General features: G+C 27.8%; 2 protein-coding genes across 7 annotated transcripts in view; one reads left to right on the top strand and one right to left on the bottom strand.

Moving 5' to 3' along the window:
• LOC117177808 (protein arginine N-methyltransferase 9-like) overlaps positions 1-12543 on the top strand; it is a 32100-nt gene extending 19557 nt beyond the window's left edge. For both annotated transcript variants that reach the window (XM_033368749.1, XM_033368750.1), the window contains one exon: positions 12250-12543. The gene's annotated coding sequence lies outside the window, so the exon portion shown is untranslated. The remainder of the gene's footprint in view (positions 1-12249) is intronic.
• The window catches only part of LOC117177809 (serine hydrolase-like protein 2), a 32556-nt gene that overhangs the window by 1546 nt on the left and 6031 nt on the right, over positions 1-24979 (bottom strand). For 2 of the 5 annotated variants that reach the window (XM_033368756.1, XM_033368755.1), the window contains exon 2: positions 7980-9317. The exons of 1 other annotated variant lie outside the window; for it this stretch is intronic. In XM_033368756.1, coding sequence (XP_033224647.1) covers positions 8381-9301 — 921 coding nt within the window. In that variant the 5' untranslated portion in view covers positions 9302-9317 and the 3' untranslated portion in view covers positions 7980-8380. Of the gene's footprint in view, positions 1-7979; positions 9318-12240; positions 12315-19866; positions 20036-20144; positions 20405-24979 lie in introns of those variants that run through there. 2 more of the 5 variants (XM_033368753.1, XM_033368752.1) reach the window with 2 other exon arrangements.

The following is a 24979-nucleotide window of genomic DNA, read 5'->3' as shown; positions in this document are numbered from 1 at the left end:
TTCTATAAAAGAGTTAGATTTTTAAACAAATAATTGAATTTTCAACAAAATACATAATTTTTTAACTAAATAGATGAAATTTTAACCAAGATGGTTATTTTTTTACTTAAAAAATAACTTTTCAACAAATTACATTAATTTACAACTAAATAATAGTTTAAGCAATGGATTTGATGTTAGTTCAAATTTTATTGCATTAATTTTTAGTTGATATTTTTCCGTTTGTACATTTTTTTAACTAAATGATTGAATTTTTAAATTGAAAAAGATCAATTTTTAACCAAAAATGGAGTAGTGGAATTTTAATTTAAGAGAATGTACTTAAAAAAACTAATTTTCTACAAAACAGTCGAATTTTTAACAAAAAAGTTAATTTTCAACAATAACAGATTAATTTTTAATCAGACAGTTGCATAAAAAAATTATTGTAAATTTCTACCGAAAAGATAAATTGTCAAATTAAAAAAATTAAAATTGAACACATTAGTTGAATGTTCAAAAAAGATTGTATTAACAAAGTGGTTCAATTTTCAGTAAAAAAAAAAACATCATTTTTAACCAGACAAAAAAAGAAACAAAAAAAAGTAGTTAAACTTTCAACCAGAAAGTTGAATTTTTAACCTAAAAAGATAAGTTTTTAACAAGAAATGTAATATTTGATATTTCAATCAAAAAATATTTTAGTTTAAAATAAAAAAAAACGCTTTATTTAAACAAAAAAAACGTATATTAAACAAAATACTTGAATTCTCAACTAAAACAGATTAATATTCAACCAAACTGGTTGAATGTTTAACCAAAAAATTGATTTTTTACCAATAGACATAACCAATTTTTAAAAAATACATCAATTTTCTAACAAATACTTAAAATTTCTACCAAAATGTTGATTTTTCGAGCCGAAAATAATAATTTTCTACAAAAAAGTTGAATTTTCAAGAAAAAAGTTAATTTACAACAGAAACTAATTAATTTTTAACCAGACACTTGCATTTAAGAAAAAATATAAATTTCTACAGAAAGAGATAAACTTTCAAACCAAGAAGATAAATATTCAACAACGTAGTTGAATGTAAAAAAAAAATTTGTTCAACCAAATGGTTCAATTTTCAGTTAAAAAAATTAATTTTCATCTAAGAAAAAACGAAGTGTCAACTAAAATGGTGAGTTTTAAATAAAAAACTATATTTAAACAAAGTAGTGGAACTTTAAACCAGGAAATTCGATTTTTAATCTAAAAAGTCAAATTTTCAACAAAAAATGTAATATTTAATATTTTCATCAAAAAATATTTTAATTAAAAATAAAAAGACCGTTGAATTTAACCTACAAAAAAGAATTTTCAGTAAAAATCTTGAATTCTCAACTAAAACATATTAATGTTCAACTGAACCAAAAATTGATTTTTTACCGAAAATGACGAATTTTCAACAAAATACATAAATTTTTAACCAAATAGTTACATTTTCTACCAAAATATTGAATACTCAACAAAATATTTGGTTTCAAACAAAAAATATTAGTCAAGGCAGGAAAAAAATTGATAATGAATTATTGAAATTTCAAACCAATAACACTAACTTTTAACAAAATATTTAAATTTTCAACAAAATAATTCAATCTTCAACCAAACTATAACATTTTCAACAAAAACAAAAAATCAATTCTTAACGAAAAATTTAATGGTGGACTTTTTACCCACAAATTTTAATAAATTTAAATTAAATTAAAAAGAGCTCATAAGCTTTAAAATCAAGTTTATTATTCACTGCACACTTTTTTATTTCAGACTATACAGAATTAAATTCGAACTGCAGATAAGTTTAATACATGAAAAATTGTATGACACTATTTTTACACTATTTTTTTTTTTAATTTGTGAAACTACTTACACTGTTTTCGATTTCTGAAGTGAGTCCGAGACCTGGAAAAAATTTCCTGTGGAAGTTTCCTTCCTCTTTCTAATTATTTGTTTAAAATACGCTAATTTAAACTTTTTTGGCAAATAAAATTACTTTTTATAATATTACACAAATTGTGTCATTATTTGTTTTTTATCAAGACATATTTCATATTACAAGCGTCCAATAAATACAGAAATATTTACAATCATTTCATATGCGTTAATTCTTTTGCAAATTTTATAAACTCCTGCAATTTTGTTTAATAATGTGAAAATTCTTTGAAATTCTTCAAATTCCCTGGTGATTCTTCATGCTTTTGCAATCTTTTTAAATTATTTTCAATCTTTCAAACTTATCGTAATCGTTTGGAATACTCTACAATTTTGGTAATATATCCTTTGAAATCGTTTAAAGTTTCTTGAGATCTCATAATCTAGTTATATTTCGTTAAAATTTTATAATACTTTGAAATACTTTGTAGCATTTTGAAATACCTTAAAATCTGTTGCAATAAATTTAAATCACTGATCACTGAAATCCTTGCAATAGGGGGTCCAAAATTCCAAAAATAATCCTCACGCAATTGATGGAGTTTCCTAACGAATTTCAAAGAAATTAAAAAAATTCAGATTGTAAATGATAAAAGTGGATAGAGTTCTAAAGAGAGAATATTTGCGACCAATCTTTTTATTTAAATTTAATAGAGAATTTGACGATTCTTTTTAAAAATAATACAACGAGTATTTAATTGAATTTGCTTCAAATTTTGTTGTTATATAAGTTGAATTTATTATATTTCAATTTCAAATTCACGTAAAGTAGAATTCCCAGAGACTTTGTGTAGATCATATAATTGACTGAATTGTGACTTTAATTCTGATGCATATTTTGGCTAAATGAAATTATAAATAAATTTTTCTTTCTAAAAAGTTGGTTTACCCATTTTGAAAAATGTACCAAACTTTAGAGAAATAAATAATACAATAAAAAATATAACCTGGTTGCTATTAACGACATTTAATATTTAGTGATATAGGTGGCTTGGTGGTTCTCGAGAGACTAAAAGCAAAAAGGCCCCAGGCTCTGTCTCAAAAGTGACAGAGGCGTAGCTTACAATATATTCAACGCTTCCCCTTAAGCAAAACATGTCAATGTTGTCCATTCTCAACATGATTCATACAACATACAAAATACTTTTGCATACGAAACTGAATTTAACACCCTTCATTTAGCTAAAATGACCTTCGACCGAACTAACACTGACACTTTCCATTTTAGTAAAATAACTCATTCCAAACTGAGTCAGACACTTTTGATGCTTTGGCCCTGCCAAACCCTTGGTGAAGACGTCAGCCATCATTTCACTTGATGAGACGTAATCCACAAATGTCAATGTGCTTGCTTTTTGAGTGGAACACCGGTTTTTTAGCAAGGTTCTGTGTTCCTTGGTTGTCATTATAGATTAGGATGACGATCTGATTTCCCAATTCAACTTCTTTCAAAAATCTTAGCAGATAAGTTGCTTCCTTCGCAGCCTCCGGCAAAGCCAAATATTCTGCTTCCGTACTTGACAACGCTACCGTACGTTGCTTCTTGGCTTCCCAGGTAACTGCACAGTTTTCCAGTACAAAAACAAATCCATTATAGGATCTTCTCCTGCCCAATCAGAGTCCACAAAACCTTCAAGTTCTTTTGAAACTTTCTCGTACTTCAAACCCAGTTTCGACGTTCCACGAAGGTATCGAAAAATCCTTTTAGCTACAATCCAGTATTCTCTACCACTCGAATGATTGAATTGGCTCAAATAATTCACTGCATTGGTAAACTGCTACAATCAACACATTGTCTCCCAGCTTGTTTCAAGCCATAAAGAGCCTTTTTTATTAAACACACTTTGTTTCCTTCTTGGACCTTCTTCAGCATTTTCGAAGTAGTTCCTGCCAAGTTGAACTTTATTGTCAGCAACTTTTCTTTGATGATTATTCCAAGTAGCATCTCTTCTAACAGTTCTGGAACCTCCATAAAAATATCTTCTTCAATGTCCCCATTCAAGAAAGCTGCTGCCATGTCTGACTGATGAACAATCAGATTATTCTCCTGGACGTTGCGAATAACCTTTCGTCACTACTCGTGCGTTTTTTCTTTCCAGGATTCCTTTCTGAGTGCAATTCTGCATCCGATTATACTCCGGTTCTCTGGACGATCAACCAAATCCCAGGTATAATTTTTGACCAAAGCTTTAAATTCTTCTGATTTCTCACCGAAATCTCTGTTATGTTGGCACACTCCAGATGTTCTTTCCAGCGTGAAACGTATTGTTCTTCTTATTTGGTCTAAGAGGGTTTTCAAGTTCTAATAATCTGTGGCCTTCCAGGACTTCTTTCTTCTTGATCATCTAGGTTGAGGTTATCAACGACAGCTTCTTCTCGGATGATCTGCTCAAATCCACGGAACTCTTCATCACTGTCATAATCATCGTTCTCTTGATGACGAGTTTGATGATCGACTAGGCACTCTGTAGGCGTAAATTCCTTGAGCTTTCATTGCATTCTTGATATATTTTGCGTTAAGATATCCTAGCCTTCAATGCCATAATTCCAATTTTCGAGAATTATCACTTTCATCCACAAGACTCGCAAGTTCCGACATTTCGTGTAAATAATATAACCCTTCGATCCTATCCAAGAACAGTTTTCCGACCCGTTTTCATAACGAATGACAGCTGAATTCTTTCTAAGAGTCACTTCAGGACCGTTTTCGGTGATTTTCCCCACAGTATTGATTTCGACATAAAACGCGATCTTCTGGGCCTATAACCTGTTGGGTCTGTAGAGAATGTGGACGTTATAAGAAATATGACCCGGTTGTTGTTAACGATATTTATTATTTAGTGATATAGGCGGCTTGGTATCTCGAGATACTAAAATCAAAAAGGCCCCAGTGCGGTCAGTGGCTACTCGTTATGCGCATACATGACACAAAATTCATATAGGCGTACCTTACATTATATTCATTAAAGTATAATAACGGATAATAATAGATGTGTAAAATTAACTTTATTTCATTTGTACCATTTGGATTAATCTAACATTACTAAATAAAATATATCATACATCCGAATGCTTTATCCAATGGTTTATAGTCGAGGCCTGGCGGGGCCTGGCTCCGCCAAGGTACCTTTTTTTTAAGGTCTCGCGGAACCGAGCATACGTTAACGATTTTGGGCTTTTTTACCTCCCGCTTCCCTCGAAAGTAACATATCCGTTAGATATAGATGGATTTTACAATTTATAAATTCTTTTAAATAAAATTAATGCAGAGAAACTACCGAATTGAATACGAAATACTTCAAATTCCTAAGATTTCAAGCCGAAATTAGGGTCGCGACTAGAATGGGAAACCGGGAATTTTATTGAACGGGAAAGGAGCAAAGGTTTATTTTTAAAACCGGGAATTTACTTCTGGTCGCAGAAAAATTCAAGTTTTCATTTTTGACAATTTAGAAAAGTGATTTCTACTTTATCTACAGCCACGTAACATATAAGTGGGAAAATGTAACTACTTTGTTGAACATAATTGTTTTAATAAAAATTTAACTATTCCTGTAGAAAATTTAACTATTTTATTGAAAATCCATTTTTTTAGAATTAGATTTTGAACGGGAAAATCAACTCTTCATTTTTTGTGTAAAATTTATCTTTTTTCCATAAAAGTTCAACTATTTGGCTGACAATTGATATTTTTTATTAATAAGTTAAACTATTTGTTCGAAAATGTATGTACTTTGTGGAAAATTCGTCTTTTTTGTAGAAAATTAATCTTTATGATTAAAAATTCATATTTTTGGTAGGTATAAAATTCACCTATTCCAGTTGAAGATTCGTAAATTAAGTTGAAAATTTATCAGTTTGGTTGAAAATTAATTTCTCCAACTGAAAATTTAACTGTTACATTTTCGGTTAAAAATTCATGTATTCCAGTTAAATAATTATTATTTTAGTTGAAAATTCATCTTTTAGGTTGGAAATAAAATTACCTGGTTGAAATTTAAACTCTTTTGTTAGAAATTACTATTTTTGGTAGAAGATTAATTATTTTAATTAAAAATTCATTTCTTTCGTTGAAAAATGAGCTACTTGATTCATAAAATGTTGTTTTTTTTCACTTGGATGAAAAGAAATTTGTTGCCAAAAATTTAACTACTATTTTTTTGAAAATTTTTTTCGTTTTTACTTGAAAATTGTTATATTTTAAAACTGAAAATGTAACTATTATTTCAGTTAAATATTCCATAATTTTAGTTTAAAATTCTTCTCTTTGGTTGAACATTCATTTTTTGACTAAAAATTTTTTTATTCAAGTTTTTGTTTTAAAATTATATTTTTTTAGTTAAAAGTCGTCTTGGCTGGTTGGAGATTGACTTTTTTCACTTAAAACTTAACTATTTCAGTTTTGGTTGACAAACATTTTGTTTGATTTATCTTCTTGGTTTAAAATTCATCTGGTCCAGTTGAAGATTCTTAATTTCATTTGAAAAATCATTTATTTTGCAATGTTTTACCCTGTTGTGTTAAAGTATGTTTAGAACGAATGTCATAAATTAAAATAAATATTTGCGTATTTTCGACAAAAATAGTTGAATTTTCTACCAAAAAATATTTTTTATCCAAAGAGATACATTCACCACAACAGACGAACTTTAACCAAATTAATTTTCAATCAATCAGTTGCATTAACAACCAAATAAATGAAGTTTCCAGTAAAAGAGGCGAATTTTTCAAAAAAAAATAGAAGGCTTAACCAAATGATAAAATTTTCAAGCCAAAAAGATGAATTTTTTCGATGGCAGTTGAATTTTTAACAAAAATTTTACTTTTCAGACAAGAAGGATATACTTTAAACCAAGAGGGTGATTTTTTTACCAGAAATGATTAATTTTAATCCAATAGGATGAATTTTCGGCCAAAAGTTATGACTTAAATTTTCAAATAACTAAGATTGAAATTAATTCTAATATTTAAATTTTTAAGACAAATAAACAAATTTTTATAGAGCAATTGATTTTTTATTAAAAAAGTTCATTTTCACCTACGAAAGATAACTTCCATACCATAAATGATTATTTTCAACAAAAAGGTAAAGTTTTTAAGCTCAAAAGTTAAATGTTTTAGAAAACAGTGGATTTTTAAACCGTAGAAGCTGGTTTTTTAACAAAAAAGATCATTTTCAATCGAGAAAAATAAATTTTTAATAAAATAGTTCAATTCTCAACTAAAAAGTTAACCTTTCTACTGTACAGTTGTATTTTTAACAAACAAGATTTATATTCTAACTGCAAAATACGACTTTTTAACAAAATGCATGAATTTTCTACCAAATAAATAATTGAATTTTTAACAAACAAAATTAATTTTCTATCCGTCGAAGACGATTTTTAAACAAAACAGATTAAATATTCTACCAAATAGTTGAATTTTTAACTTTATAAAATATACAGGATAATTCTTAACAAGAAACTAACTTTGAATAAAGTTATTAAATTTTCAAGTAAAAAGATAAACTTTCGACCAAGAAAATTACTGTTCTATCAAAAAAGATCAACTTTGTACAAAATACACGAATCATGAAACATTTTCAACGAAATTATTTAATGATAAGGCAGAAAACAAATTATCTACAAAAAGTTGAATTTTTAACCCAAAAATATGATTTTCCAACCTAATTGTTAAATTTTCGAGCCAAAAACATGAACTTTCTACAAAATAGTAGAATTTTTAACATAGAAGTTCATTTAAAAGCAAATAGTTGAACTTTCAACTATAATTATGAACCCTTAATAAAAAAATTAATTTTTTTACAAAGCAGGTAAACTTTAGGTCAAATAATCAACCTTTAAGAAAAAGATGAATTCTCAACGAAGCACGTAACATTTAATATTTTAACGAAATAATTTAATTTTTAACCGAAAAATATCAATTTTCAACCAAGAAGGTTAAATTTCTACTAAGAAAGAATAATTTTCAACAAAATACGTGAGTTTTCAAACAAAAAGTTAAACTTTAAACTAAAAGAGATTAATTTTTAACCAAACAGTTAAACTTTTGACTGAAAAAGATATATTTTTAACAAAAAAAAAATGGAATAGTTTACTTAGCAGTTTAAAAAATCCTCCTCAAACTGGTAACGTAGCTTATGGAAAGTACCGCCAGGCCACTTTTTCTTTTAGAACTACACCACTGGCGTTGTCTAAATTGGATTTTTCAAATTCATGAATAATATGAAGATTAAAAGACTATCTTCTTCTCAATAAATTAAAGTTATCCTATTTACCATTTTTAATTCCACCTTGATAAGTGTTCCCTAAGAAAATACAAAATTACATAATAAATTCGTTCGCATTTATAGTGAATAAATAATGTATTTGTTCCTACTTGAAAAAATATTTAGCACTTTTCCATAATTATTTAATGCCATCATTACAATTTGCTAGGGATATTGGCATCCAAAAACTTCTTAATAATAGGGGCTACTCTTTCCGGATTATTGTTATGAACATCATGATTTCCTTCGACGATTACAAACTCGATAGAGTTAATTTTTTTTAAAACATCTAATCCTTTTTTCATAGCACCAATTTTCGGAGATTTAAGATCAGTGTGAACAGAAGTTAAAATATATAATAGTGGAATGTTGATCTTTTTAAAAAAAACGGAATATTGTTCAAAATTCAAAAGAGGCCTAAGGCCTCTCCTCATTCTTGGATCACGATTATATTTATAACTTTCTCCAACTTTCGTAACTGCTCGTTCAAACATTGCTTCGGCAGCTTCTGTGTTTAAACAAAACATTCTTTTGTATTTCAACGCATAAATTACATCATCATAAGAGTTGAGTTTCTCTAGATTATTGTAATTTTCAAGAGCATCTTTTTGAACTTCTTGAACACGAGAAACGAGTTTATCTCCGCTGTAATCTATTGGCAAATCTAAATCGATTGCAATCATTTTTTTCACTCTCCCTGGGTAGATAGAAACGTAAAAAGACCCTATTATTCCGCCAAGACTGTGACTTAGGTAAATAAAATCTTTCCAACCCAATGCTTTGATTGCAAGTTCTATGGAAAGAACGTAATTTAAAAAATCCAGAGGAACTCCCACTTGAAAATGAGAAGATAATCCATGACCTGGAAAATCGATACAAACGTAGTAAAATCTTTTGGGAAGAAGAGGAATTAATCGGTTGAAAGAACCAGCATTGTCCATCATTCCATGAACTACCAAGACCGGAGAATTTTGAGGAGATCCCCAGGCTTTGGCTGCTATGAACCCCCATGGAACAGGCAATCGAAGTTCTTCAGTTTCAATTTTATCTGACATTCTTAAATATGCTATTTCCATCAAATATTTCTATAATCTGAAAATTAAATGAAGAAACCTCTTGTTAGATATTTTTTTGGGGGTAATATTGCCCTCTCTGATGGAAGTTTCGGATTCGTATCCATTAGAATCTGTTTGAACCTGCCTGAATCCAAATGAACCGAATAAAACCGATATTTGTATTTACATGATTTCGTACCATTGATTTTACCATTCGTTTAATTAGAAAAATATTTTCATATTCTTTCGTTCTGAGTTCGCGAACTCATTCCAAATAATTCGGTTGTAAATCCAGTCCTTCTTAATGATTCCACTGCGATTCCGTTGTCATTCCGTATTAATTCCTAAATGTTTTCGCGTAATTCAAAATAAAGTTTTAATTTTCATTTCGCATGATTGCGATTTAATTGAAAATTAATTCCAAGATGTTTTGCATTATTCTACAAAATTCCTTTAAAATTTTCGCAAATCTTTTGAAGTCTCCAGAAATATTTTTTAAAATCTTTAATGAAAGACCCGCCTTTACAGACGACGTATACCAAACTTGCAGTGGACATTTTTTTTTACTTTTAATTCGTTTAACTTAACTAGCTAATTTGTTTTTAACTTGATAATAAAATGTGTGAACACTAATAGAATAGTCATACTTGAGACAAAATAATTTGGATTAACTATATGAAGAAACGTTTTTTTGATAATAAAATGTGTGAATACTAATGCCTAACATATGATATATTGCCTTTTTTACCTGTCCAAACTTTAGCATTTAATTTTAGTGAAATAAAGAGGACTACTTTTTTTCTAAAATTGTATTATTAACCTTCAGTTTGCCTTTTTTCAGGTGACGTTACCTTAATTTTTCTTAAAGTTACAATATTTTTAGTAAATCACTGCATTCCTGCCTAGTTGCTCCATTGGATTAACGAAAAATATACGAAAAAAATTATTTTTCTACCATTTTAAGATTGATATATCAGTTTGAAGGTTTCCAAAATTGGCATGAATTTTTTCGGATTTTTTTACTGTATTAATTAGGGTAAAAACGGCCGGGCGTTAAAGACCCACCTTTACGGATGGGAGGTGCCGAAAAGCGTTTACAGATGATGGGTTAAATCCTTCAAAATCTTCGAAATCTCATTAAAATTCCCTAATATCCTTCAAAATTCATGAAAATACTTTAGTATCACATGAAACCCTTTGAAATCCCGTGACATATTTTGATATCTCTTAAAATAAATTAAAATCCATCATAATTCTCCCGTATCTCTTAAAATCCTCTAAAATAACCTAAAACCTTTGTAATCCTTTGAAATCTACATAAATTCAGTAGAAATTTTATAATTCTTTAAAATAGCTTGTAGCCTTTTGAAATATGTTAAAGCTCCTTAAAATTTTTTGAAACACATTCAAATCACTGGAAATCTTTCAAATCTTTGGTAATGTCTTGAAATCTTGTTTGTGAGTGGAGGGAGTCTAATATTCCAAAAATCATCCTTACGTGACTAATGGGCGTTTCCCAACGAAATTTAAAAATATTTAGGGATTTAGATTGTATATGGCAAAAATAGAGTTCTAAAGAGAAAATATTCGCGATCAATCATTTTTTGAGAGTTTAATCATGAGTATTTCATTCAATTTACTTTGAATTTTGTTAATATATAAGTTGAATTTACTAGAATTTCTTGGATTCTGTGAAATTCAAAGAATTGGCTAAATTTACTTCAATTTGCTTTAAATTAAATTATATTACGTAAAAAAATCAAATCGCTTTACTCATTATAATGAAATGAATTGAATTCAATATTATATTGTGTTCAATTCAGTGCCATCAAGTTAAATTCAGTAAAATTGTCACTGAAATCCAATTGGAACCAGTGGAATTAAATTAAATTCAGTGGAACCTACGTGAATTCAGTAGAATTTAGTGGAATATTAAATGGTATCGAGAATAATTTTAAAGCATATTAAGTGGAATTCAGTATAAAATAAAATATTCAATGAAATTCAGTAGAATTTAGACGAACTTAGCTGATCTTCCTAGATTTTCCGGAATTCACTTCAAATGACTTGGAATTAAATAATATTAATTTGAAATGATTTTTAACATAGACAACTTGAATTTAACAGAATTTCAAAGAATTTACTTTAATTAATAATCCGGGATTCAGTAAAATACATTTTAATACATTGAAATTCAATATATAATTCTGGAATTTATTTAAATTCGCCTTGAAATTAGTTAAATTTAAATAAAATCATCTAGAATTATTTTTAATTTAGTCAAATTTAAATAAATTCGGTAAAATTCGAATGAGTTTACATTAAATTCATTTATTCACTGTATGCAAAAATAAGTAACTCACAAAGATAAATTTTATAGCTTATTTTATGTCATTTGGGACAAGAGTATAAATTAATTAAATTCACCAGGAAAAATGAAATTATTAAACTCGTGCATGAACAGGAGTGTTTAAAAAGTTTAAGTGTATTAAGTTTAATTAAGAAAATTAATTACATATAAGCACCTAATTGCAAGAAATGTCGATTACGATAAAAAAGACGAAGCTGATTCAACACATCTCGACTTAATCGGTGATATTAAACTTTAATCAAATTTGGCGTCTGGCTCCTAATTAATTAATCATTTTATAAGTGATTTGCAGTTCGAAAGTGTCCTCTTTTTAAAATTACAGAAATTTGTACAAGATTTTAAAAGTATAATAAAGTTTTACCGTTTTCTTCAAATTAAAAGTTTTGATTATCGTAGGTACATTTTTTCTGAATAAAAATTTTAACAAATTCTCGGGAAGTCTCATGCGCAATATTGATTAATTATAGTGATGAGGTTATCGAGACTTTTCCACTCATAAAATGGCATAATTATAAAAAATTAGATATTTTCTTTTCAGAATATAAAAACAATTGAAAATGATATTCAGAAATAAGATCATTTTTATCACCTTTTTTAGATTCCGATGAACCAGCCTGCTCGGTCAAAGCACAAGAACCATTTGACGCTTCTTTAACATTTTTTCTATTCAAATGAGATTAAAGGTCAGTCATCTTTAATTTTTAATATACATATGCAATGCATTTATGCATGTAAAAATAGAAAATGTCAATTGCGTTCAATTGCGTGTTGAGTAATTTCATCGGCAAATGCAAGATTATGTAATAACTTCGCAGCGGCACTATTCAAAAGTTATATTGTTGTACTTTATACTATAAACATGAAATAAATCCATTTATGAACAAACAATTTAAGACCCATATTTTGGTATAATGAAATTGTACACAATTTTTTCTTTCTAAAAAGTTGGTTTACCCATTTTGAAAAATGTGCAACGGGCTTTGAAATTTTTGTTTCTTTAATAAGCAAATATTTCTTAGAACTGCCTTACTTGAATATTATAATAATAATTGGTATTTTAAATATAATACATAAACTAAGAAGTTCGTATATGTGTATTTGTAAAACTATCACAATTAAAATTGATTTTTTCATCAATAAGCAAACAAATTATTCTTATCTCTGCTAACAACAGATAATAATAAATGTGTAAAATTAACTTATTGAATTTATACCATTTAAATTCATCTTACATCATTAAATAAAATAGATCATACATCGGAATGTTATATCCAAATTTTATTATTACACTTAATGAATAATATGAAGTATTACAGACTATTTTCTCAATATATAAAAAGTTACACTATTTACTATTTGCAATTCTACTTCCCTAGGGGTTCCCTTAAGAAATAGAAAATTATTTGTCTAAAACAACCACCCTATCGCTGATAGTCTAAAAGAACCACTCTGTTTTTTGAGTTTGTCCCTCGTTTTTTGTACGCATACTTACATGGCAAACAGCAGATAGGTTTAGTAATTATTACTCTCCGGTTTAATATATTATTTTTAAGTATTTTGAATTTACGGATTTCAAAAAATTCACGGCATTTAAGGAATTCAAATAATTCAAGAAACTGACAGAATTCACAGAAATTACGGAATTCAAGTAATTCACGGAATTTATACGATTTACGGAATTCAAAGAACTCAAGAAATTGGCGAAATTCAAGGAATTCACTCAATTCACAGAATTCATGCAATTAACGGAATTTCATGAATTCCTCGAGTTTTATTCCTTGAATCTCGTAAATCACAAGAATTGTTTGAATTACGTTCATTAATCGAATTCCGTGCACTCCTCAAATTACGAGCATTCCCTGGATTCAAGTAATTTAAGGAATTCACTGAATTACTAAATTCGCGGAATTCAGGGAATGCTCGTAATTTGAGGAGTGCACGGAATTCTTAAATTTTCCTTAAATTTCTTGAATTCCGTGCATTTATCTAATTCCGAGCCTTCCCTGAATTCCTTAAATCACTTGAATTCTGGGAATTCCGAGAATTTCTTGAACTTCTTGAATACCATGAATTAGTTGAATTCCATAAATTCCATGAATTACTTGAATTCCGTGAATTAGTTGAATTCCGCCAATTGCTTTAATTCCTTTTATCGCCTGAATTCCCTTAATTGCTTGAATTCCGTGAATTGTTTAAATTCTGTGAATCCCATGAATTGCTTTCATTCCTTGAATCCTCGGAATTCCCTAAATTCATTGAATTCCGTAATTTACGTGATTCCATGAATTCTGTAATTTACGTGCACTCCGTGAATTCCAAAGATTCTGCGAATTTCTTCAATTATTTGAATTCCATAAATTCCTTGAAATCCGTAAAATAAAAATATTTAAAAATAATATATTAAACCGGACTGTAATACAGTCGAGGGTCCAACTTAGAAAACGGAGTGGTTCTTTTAGACGATCACTCTAATAGAGGTATTTTAATATGCAGGTGTTCAGACAATGTAATTGTTATTATTTTAAAAAAATACGTAATGCTTTTCCTTAATTAACTAATGTGATCATTGCAACTTGCTAGAAATACTGACATTTAAAAACTTCTGAATAGCAGGGGCTACAACTTTTGTAACTGCTCGTTCAAACATTGCTTCGACAGCTTCTGGATTTAAAGAAAACATTCTTATATAATTCAACCCATAAATTACATCATCATAAGAATAGAGCCTCGCAGGATTATTGCAATTTTCAAGAACATCTTTTAGAACTTCTTGAACACAAGAAACGAGTTTACCTCCACTGAATCTTATTGGCAATCCTAAGACGATTGCAATAATTTTTTTTGACTCTCTTTGGATAGATAGAAGCGTAAAATGACCCTACTATTCCACCAAAACTGTGACCTAGCTAAATAAAATCTTTCCAGCCTAAGGCTTTGATTGCAAGTTTTATGGAAAAAACGTAAGTTAACAAATCATACTTGACAATGAGAAGATAATCCATGACCTGGCAAATCGATACAAACGTAGTAAAATCTTTTGGAAAGATGAGGAACTAATCTGTTGAAAGAAACATCATTGTCTATCATTCCATGAACTACCAAGACCGGAGAATTTTGAGGAGATCCCCAGGCTTTGGCTGCTATGAACCCCCATGGAACAGGCAATCGAAATTCTTCAGTCTTCATTTTATCTGACATTGTTAAATATTTTATTTCCCTGAAATATGGTCAGGAGTAGATATTGAATCATATTGTAGCCAAGAGGTCAGTTTGAATGAAAGTGGGAATCAGAAGATTATTTTAACATAGCGTGCAAAGCCCCAGTTGACGGTAAAAGATACAAGGGTTATGAGGGGTTCTAAATACAATACTGAGCACGAGCGCATAGATAGGGCAACTTGGGAGGCGCTAATAACAGTAAAGATATAGGCAGATACTGGCTATAATCTAGGACATCATTGTTAGAAGTGCGAGCGAAGTGTGTGATACTGCGATTCTAGGAAGAATGTCTGATGATGGGTGGTGGAATGAAGAAATCTGCGCAGCAGCCAAAGAAGGGTAAGAAGCGTATCTAAGAATGTTTAACATCACAGGCATCAGCAGTGATGAGAGAAATAGACTTGAGAATTACCACAGAGATAAAAAGAGAGAAAGTAAAACTACTAGTCAAGGGAAGTAAAAATAAAATCAAAACAGAAGAAAAGGCAAATAGATTTTGAAGGTAACAAAAAACTGTGTTATAAATAATTGGCGTTGGTCAATATGAAAGGAAGTAGACGTACGGAGTTAGCCAGAATGAGAAATAACAAGGGCGAAATGCTATACAGTACAGACGGGATGCTACACGCTTTGAGACTTTTTAAAGCAATTTTTAAAAGGTGAAGCTATAGGGCAAAACAACCACGATATATAACACAATTCGTTAGAAACCCGGGTAGAGAGAGCATGTCCCTCAGTTAGGGATATAATTAAGAATTTAAAGAATGGTAGGGCTGCTGGTATAAACAATATCAACGCTGAAATTCTTAAATGCGGTGGTGATGACTGCAAACAGGCGATTATAGTTCCAATATATCAGATAAAAGGAGATAAAAGCAACTATAACAATCACAGAGGTATCGACGTAATAAGTACGTAAGTAAAATGTATCCAAAAATACTTATTCATAGGGTAATGCAAATAAATGAAGAAAAGATATGGGAAGTTTAAAGTGAATTTATTCCAGGAATATATCATCCACGTATCGTAACCACGGGATACGTAACTAATTACCGTTTCCTAACGAAATTTAAAAATATTTAAGAGTCCATATTTTTATTAATTGAACGTTTATGGTCGCATCAATTGCCAGGGTCATTAGCGACTTCCTACGATTTCATATTGTAAATGTTAAAAGTGAATGGAGTTCTAGAGAGAGAATATTCGCGATTTTTGTTGGGGTGGGGGGAGGTATCATCAGTAATTCATTCAATTTACTTTGCATTTTTTTTCATATATAAGTTAAATTTACTAGATTTCCTGGTATTCTGTAAAATGCAAAAAATTAGTTAAATTTATTTTAATCCACTTTAAATTAAATTATATTAATTTATAATAAAATTTCTTGAAATTGCTAAACTAATTATACTGAAATTATTCGAACCCAATAGAATATTGTGTTAAATTCAGTACCATCAAATTAAATTCAGTAGACTAATAAATGGAATTTAGAATAGTTCGAAGGCATTTGCAACGGTATTTAGTATAAAATTAATAAAATATTAAAATAAATATATTAATTTGCAAAAAATGTATTTAAAGTCATTGAATTCTGAGATATTAAGTAAAATGGAAAAGAATGCCCTGAAATTCTCTAAAATGTAGTAGAGCTCAAATAAATTTACTTGAATTTAATATACATCACTTAAATTCAGCAAAATTTAGTAAAATTCATTTTAATACGTTAGAATTCAATATAGAATTGATGTAATTAAATCAATGAAATGCAATAAATTCGCACTTAAATACCGAAATTATTGAACTGCGTAATTAATTAACACTTTTCAATTGAAAACCTTTTAATGAAATGAAGATTAACTGCAAAATTTAGAACTTTAATAAATTATAGAGTTCAAAGATTCAGATTAAATTCCAAAAATATAAATCCACGTTAACATTTTCAATACTCTAAATTAAAGAATCAAGCAATGAACTTTAAACATTCTCAAAATTATATTTTTGTGAGTAATTTTAAGCTAGACAAATTAAAAAATTATTATTATAATTTTTATTATAATATTATAATAACTATTATTCAAATATATTTCTAAATGAATTGAATTTTTCCTATAACTTTTATAAAATCCTGCAAATTAAAAAAAATCCTTAAAATTTGAATTTATAAATAACAATACGAACGCTTATTATTTGTAGAAAAAATTAGAGTAATCTTAAGAGATATTTAGAAGTTTAAAAAATATCAAAATTAAATTTAGAACTTAAAATGATTTCAAATCATTTACACAAAGTTTATGACCCGAAAAAATTGGGCTATTAGTACAGAAATTTTGGTGCAAATACCCACAATCGAATTTAAAACAAAATGCAGATTTTTGCAGATTTCAACCAAAAAATTTTTAAGAATTGTGAAAGGCTTCAAAAATTATTGTAACAGAAAATTTAAAAAGAATGTAAGAAATTTCCAAAATGATCAAAACAGAAACTGGAAGATTTTAAGGATTTTTTTTTCTAATTTGTAGGATTTTCCAAAAGTTGCAGGAAAAATTCCGTGAATTTTAAAAAGTACTTAGAAGTTCTAAAAAAAATGTTAAAACACTTCTTTTCAATTACTTGAAGACATTTCAAGTTTTTAATTAATTTTGAATCTTTACAAAATTATGAAATATCTCTTGAAATTACTCAGATTTTGTTCACAAATAATAAGTGTTCAATTGCTATTTATACGTCAAAATTTAATAATTTCACTCACAAATTAAAATTTTTTTTTTTTAACAGAACGATTCAAATTGTAACGTTAAAAGTTGAAAAACTTCGAAATTCTACAGATTCAAAGCTTTCTATGTAGAACAATTTAGTTTCAGTGTTTACTTTTACATATATTTGTATTCAATTTACTCAACTCAAATTAACATTGAAATTTTTAATGGCTAGGAAAACTAATAAAAATAATATATTAATTTATTTATTTATTCAATTTAAGATAAAAAATAATATAAAGGAAGACCTAAAACTTTAAATTAAAAATATTTTATTGATGAATCGTTTAAATTGTTATTTGGAAATAAAATAATTTTATTTTGTCAAATCAATTATTTTTCAGTTTTTTATACTTTAATTATTTACAAAACTGTTCAATGTAATTTGTTTAAATTCGCCCTAAATTTTTTTAAAGATTTTAAAAGTATAATAAAGTTTCACCGTTTTCTTAAAATTAAAATTATTGATTATTATAGGTAAATTTGTTTGCGGAATAAATATTTTACCAAATCCTTGGGAAGTATGATGCGCAATATTGATTAATTATATTATAATGATGAGGTTTTCAAGACTTTTTCGCTCACAATATGGCATAATTATAAAAAATTAGATTATTTCTTTTCAGAATTTAAAAACAATTGGAAATGAAATGATATTCGGAAATAAGATATTTTTATCTCCTTTTTAGATTTGAATGAACCAGCCTGCTCGGTCAAAGCACAAGAACCATTTAATGTTTCTTCATCATTTTTCTATTCACATACAAGATTATAACATAACTTTGCAGCGGCACTATTAAAAAGTGATTATTGTACTTTACACTCTGAAAATGATATAAATCCATTAAGTTAAAAAAAATTTGTGATGAATATTTTGGCATAAACAAATTTTAAATAAATTTTTCTTTGTAAAAAAGTTGGTTCATCCATTTTGAAAAATGTACACAATTTTTTAGAAATAAATCACGCGATGCATTACAAATTTTCCATCATTTTTGAAAATATTTGTTTTCATTAATAAGCACATCTTTTTTAGGACTTCCATACTTGAATACTATAATAATAATTGGTATTACAAATATAATAAATAAAGTGAAAAATTCTTATATGTATATTAGAAAAACTATTACAATTAAATTTTTTTCCATCAGTAAGCAAAAACAATTATTCTTATCTCCGGTAAAAATTATAACAACAGATAATAATATATGTGTAAAATTAAGTTTATTGCATTTGTATCATTGGAATTCATCTTACGGTATTAAATAAAACAGACTATAAATCGGATATGAAGATTAACAGACTATTTTCTTTTCAATAAAAAAGTTACCCTATCTTATTATACTCGCTAAGCGTTTCTGCAAAAAAATACAAAAATAAAAAATATCTTTGTTCGTGTTGAGTAAATAATGGATTTGATTGTACTCAGAAAAATACATAACGCTTTTCCCTATTTTACGAATCTGATCATTATAATATGAAGATTATCAGACTATTTTCTTTTCAATAAAAAAACCTACCCTATCTGGTATTTGCAATTCCACCTAGCTAGGTGTTCCCTCAAAAAAATACAGAATAAAAAAAATACATTTGTTCGTGTTGAGCAAATAATGAATTTGTCTGTACTTTGAAAAATACTGATCGCTTTTGCCTAATTTACTAATGTAATCATTATAATATGAAGCTTATCAGACTATTTTCTTCTCAATACAAAAAAGTTACCCGATCTTATTATATTCTCTAGGTGCTCCCGAAAAAAAATACATTTGTTCGTGTTGAGTAAACGATCGATTTGTTTTTACTTAGAAAAATACTTAACACTTTTCCCTAATTAACTAATGTGATCATTACAATTTGCTAGGAATACTGGCATCTAAAAACTTTTGAATAGCAGGGGCTACTCTTTCCGGATAATTGTTATGCGCATCATGATTTCCTTCGACGAATACAAACTCGATAGTGTTAATCTTTTTCAAAACATCAAATCCTTTCTTCATATCACGAATTCCCGGAAATTCATTGTAAACGGAAGTTAAAATAAATAACAGTGGAACGTTGATATTTTTAAAGAAATCTAAATATTGTTCAAATGAAAAAAGAGGGCGAAGGCCTATCTTTATTCTTGGATCACGATTATAATGATATTTTTCTTCAACTTTTGTAACTGCTCGTTCAAACATTGCTTCGGCAGCTTCTGTGTTTAAACAAAACATTCTTTTGTATTTCAATGCATAAATTACCTCATCATAAGTATAGAGCCTCGTTGGATTATTGTAATTTTTAAGTCCATCTTTTAGAATTTCTTGAGTACGAGCAAGAAGTTTATCTCCGCTGTAATCTATTGGCAATCCTAAATCGATTGCAATCATTTTTTTCACTCTCCCTGGGTAGATAGAAACGTAAAAAGACCCTATTATTCCGCCAAGACTGTGGCTTAGGTAAATAAAATCTTTCCAACCCAAAGCTTGAACTGTAAGTTCTATAGAAAGAACGTAATTAAAAAAATCCAGAGGAATACCCGCTTGAAAATGAGAAGATAATCCATGACCTGGCAAATCGATACAAACGTAGTAAAATCTTTTGGGAAGAAGAGGAATTAATCTGTTGAATGAACCAGCATTGTCCATCATTCCATGAACTACTAAGACTGGAGAATTTTGAGGCGATCCCCAGGCTTTGGCTGCTATGAACCCCCATGGAACAGGCAATCGAAGTTCTTCAGTTTCAAATCTATCTGACATTGTGAAGATTGATATTTCCCTCAAATCTTTCTATAATCTGGAAATTAAATGAAAAAAACTTCTTGTTAGATAATTTCGACTTGATTTCGTTGTCTGATTGATTCCTCAACAATCTGAGACAGTTTTTCATTCCAATTATCAAAATCTTTCCATCTGTGTTCGTTCGAACTCCGTAAGCTCATACAGAATGATTATGTTGAAAATTGTGTTTTTATAATGATCCAACTATGGTTTCGCTGCCATTCCGAATTCATTGCAAAATGTTTTCGCATTATTATAAAAAAAGTTTTCATTTCTTTGCAATCCATTTTCATTCCACAAGATTCGGCTTGCATTCGAAATTCATACCAAGTAATTTTGCATTATTTTAAAACAAATTCTCATTCCAAATGATTCGCCATTACTTCAGAATAGAGTTTTCGTTTACACAGGCCTGGGATTCTCGCCATGCCCCTTTTTTTAACGATGCAACTTTTTTGTCGGATTACAAGGATTTAAATATTTTGAGGGATTTCTGAAATTTTTAAGAGATTTCAACAGATTCTAAAAGAATTTCAGACTTCAAGGCATTCTAACAGATTTTAAAGTATTTCAAGGTATTTGTAGGGATTTTACCAGACCTAGGCGAATTTGTATGATCTATGATCTCTAAGTAGTTTAAAGATTAAAAAAATTGTAATGGATTTCAAAAGATTTTAATTTTTCGTGTATTTTAATTACGATCAATAAATTTAAAAAAAATCAAACTCTAAAGCCAAACATTCTTCCATTTGAAGTAATAAAAAATAAACTATAAATTAAAGCACCTAAAGTGAAACTCGTGAATTACACGTGAAAAATACCAGGCACTGATACTTTTCAATTCAAAAATTTTGAATGAAATGCAGATAAACTGCAAAATTTATAATTTTTAACTTTTATAAATTATAGAGTTCAAAGATTCAGATTCAATTCCAAAAATATAAATACACAATATCATTTTCAATTCTCTAAATTAAAGAATCAATTAATGAACTTTAAAAATTGGAAATTATATTACTTTAAGCAATTTTCAGCTAGAATAATTAAAAATTGAAAAATTAAAAATGTTTAAACTGAACAGTTCTTAAATAAGAAGTTAAAGTATGTTCATTTCATTCACCATAGAAGTTGTTTTGAACTTTTTCAAATTTCAAATTATTTTTCCAAATTTTTTCAGTACTTCTAAATATCTTTTAAAATGAATCGAATTTTTTCTACAATTTAAAAAAAATCCTGCAAATTAAAAAAAATTTTCTTGAAATATTAGATATTTTGAAATTTTTTTAAAAATCTTTTTAAGTATCCTCTTAAAATAATTTTTCAAACTAAAAAATCATTTTCAATTTTGCTAGGGATCTTAAGAAAATGTTTTATTCTTCTGAAGCCTTACACAATTATTAAATGCTTCTAAAGCTTTTGTTTGAAATCAGCAAAAATCTACATTTTGTTTTAAATTAGGCTGTGGATATTTGCACCAAAAATTCGGTTTGAATAGCCGAATTTTGTCGGTACACACACTTCGTTGAATTAGTTGAAATCATTTAATATTTAAATTAATTTTGAATGTTTTCGAAACTTCCAAATATCGCTTAAAATTATTGAATTTTTTCAACAAATAATAAGTGTTCAATTGTTATTTATACATAAAAATTCAACATTTCATTTACAAATTAAACATTTTTTTAATAGAAAAATTAAAACTGCAAGGTTCAAAGTTTACAAGCTCTTCGAAATTTTAACGATTCAAGGCTTTCTATGTCAAACAATTCAGTTTCAAATTGTTTACGTTTAAATAGTTGGTTTGAATTTATTCGTCTTAAAAGAAAAATCAAATATTGCTAAATATTTAATAATTTCTATTTATCTTAATTAAAAAATTAAAAATTGATTATCTTAGACTGGAACAATGTTTTAAATTTAATGAAAGCTTTAATTGCAAATATATTATGGTGAAGTTATTTTGAAGTTAAAAGTAGTTTATAAAGTTTCAATCGAAGTTTCGCATTTAAAAAGTTTAATTTTTAACGTTAAAATCTGAACATTCTTAAATTTTCAACAGATTAAGAATCGTTTTGTCAAATCAATTATTGTTCCCTTCCTAACTACTTAAGGTATTGCTTAAATTAAAAAATAATTTATTTATAATTGCAGCTGATAAAATAAAAACGTTTTTTTATAAAAAATTGTCAACATGAAACTCTTTTATTTTGAATTATTTAGGTCTTCAAGACTGCAGTTTGAAATTCTTTAAATTAAACCAAATCTAAAATGGGCAATTTTTAAATTAAAAGATTTTCGAATTACGCATTGTAAAATGAATGATATAATTGAAAAAGATTACAATTAAACTAATGATTTTAAAAACAGTTGAAATTGAACTTAAACAAATTTTTCTTCTAAATATTTCTAAAATTTCCGATAAAAAAATAAATTCACTGTCATTTCTCGGTCTTCCCCGGTCTCAAAAAATCCCCGGTTTCCTGGTCCAGCGGCCGCCCTGAAGATCCCAAGAATTTTAAGAGATTACAAAATTTGTATGGCATTTTAGATGGGTATCAAAGATATCACAGGATTTTAACCACTTCAACTTATTTTAGGGAATTTTAAAGAACTATCCAGGGATTTCAAAATATTTTAAAGCTTTTAGGATATTTTTAAAGATTCGAAAGCATTTTAAGTGATTTTATGGAAAAAGTATATCGTATGCCAGATTCAATGAATAGTTAGCCCCTCGATTTAATATGGGAGGACTAAAAAATTCCTTCGATATTCATCGTAAATTCATTCTTTAGCTTATCTATAATTCGGATTCATTCTGATTGTGCCGAATGAATTTTTTTTCGTAGACGCAGGATCATATGGAAAGACGTAGATCCAAATATCGGATTTTAAAGTAGTTAGACTGATTAAATTTAACAGTTTCAGGCGGATTCTGTGGAATTATTTTGCATTCCGTTTGAATTCGAAACTTGCACGTGGGCAAACTTTTATTTCATACAGCTAATGTAAGAAAATCAAAAGTTAAAATAATAAATTGACAATCGAAAGGTTTTTGGTTCTGAAAACGATTTAGGTAACTATATGGACATTTCCGTTAACCACTAACTTTTATGGACTTCTCGTTTTAGATTAGCTTCAGGGCAAAAAATCTTCTTGCACATAGAAGTTTACAAATTATAATTTAAAAGCAATAAAACCGGTAAGTCAGTATAAAAACGTTAAATATATAATATGTTGATCATGCATCGCAAAACTTCTGAAAATTCCAAAGAAATAACTACAGTTTTTGACATCAATATTTGTAGAACAGAGTACAATTTTCAACAAGAAAAAGAACAAAATTGTTATCAAACGAATTCGTTTGCTCTAATCAACTACTATTTACGGTTGGCTCGTATTATTAATTTAAAAAATATCTATTTCATGAAAGGAATATTGTTCAGTTTCAGAAAATAAAAAAAATTTCTATAACACTTATTTACTAATCTTAATCCTTACTAACAGTTGAATTATGTGAACAATTCTTTGGAACCTTTAACTTTTGGGCTGTCGGTTTAATGTGGAATATAAATGAAGAAAGTGATTTATTTTGAAAACACGGAGCAACACTTTTTTGCCCATAAAAACAGGAAAAAATGGTCCAATTTCAGATGTGAAGTAAATTTTTTTTCCAATTTTCGTGCATATTGCTAAAAAACTTGTTCGAATAAAAAAATGCGTTTTTTAATGATTCATGAGAAAAAAAATACGTTTTTGTACATTTGTTTCAGAATCGTCCCAAAAAACCCCATATAAGAGAAAAATGGGCTTTTTAAGTATATATCCAACAATTTTTTCACTTGTCGAAGCTTTCTTTAAATCAACTAAATTCAGCCAACTAAACATAATTTTATGAAATAAATAAAAAAACAATGATTTTAAACGTATTTCATTGTATGTAATAATATTTTTACAATACTATTATTTTTATTTAAAAAATATTAAGACAAAAATTTGAGCATTTAAAAAAACCGCAACTTTTTAACATTATTCAATTAGAATACTGTTAAAAAACAGAATATTATCTAAATAATTATGTTTATTAACTTGAATTAACTGTAATCGAAATTCTAATGCAAAAGTATAAAATTTTAGGAGACAAAACAAGGTTTCTGGCATTAATATAATTAATAGTTTAAAGAATCATTTATGTTAAATTTAATTTATCATTGTCTCGTTCGAACTGAAAAGTTGAAAAATTCATAGAAACTATATTCTAAGAGAAAATTAATAAAAATAATAATGAATTTTTTAATAAATTTATTGAAACATCCAGCTAACAATAGAAAGTAGCATTATATGTATTCGAAAAAATTTGTATTGAAAAAAATGCAAAAAATATTAATTAGCCCCGAAGACACTTCCAAAACTTAATTGTCCACTTATGGGGTTTTATTGGGACTCTATAAAACAGACTTATAGGGTTCATATTTAAAAAGTAATTATTAATTTTTATTATATAGCTTATTGTGAAAAGAAATGTTGAGTTTCAACTCGATTCACCTAATATTGACGATTCTGAATAAAATTTACAAAAACGTTTTTTTTTCTT

Source organism: Belonocnema kinseyi, chromosome 8 (assembly GCF_010883055.1).
Source record: "Belonocnema kinseyi isolate 2016_QV_RU_SX_M_011 chromosome 8, B_treatae_v1, whole genome shotgun sequence".
In the NCBI taxonomy this organism is placed as follows: domain Eukaryota; kingdom Metazoa; phylum Arthropoda; class Insecta; order Hymenoptera; family Cynipidae; genus Belonocnema; species Belonocnema kinseyi.
This window is presented reverse-complemented; position numbering and strand designations above follow the sequence as displayed.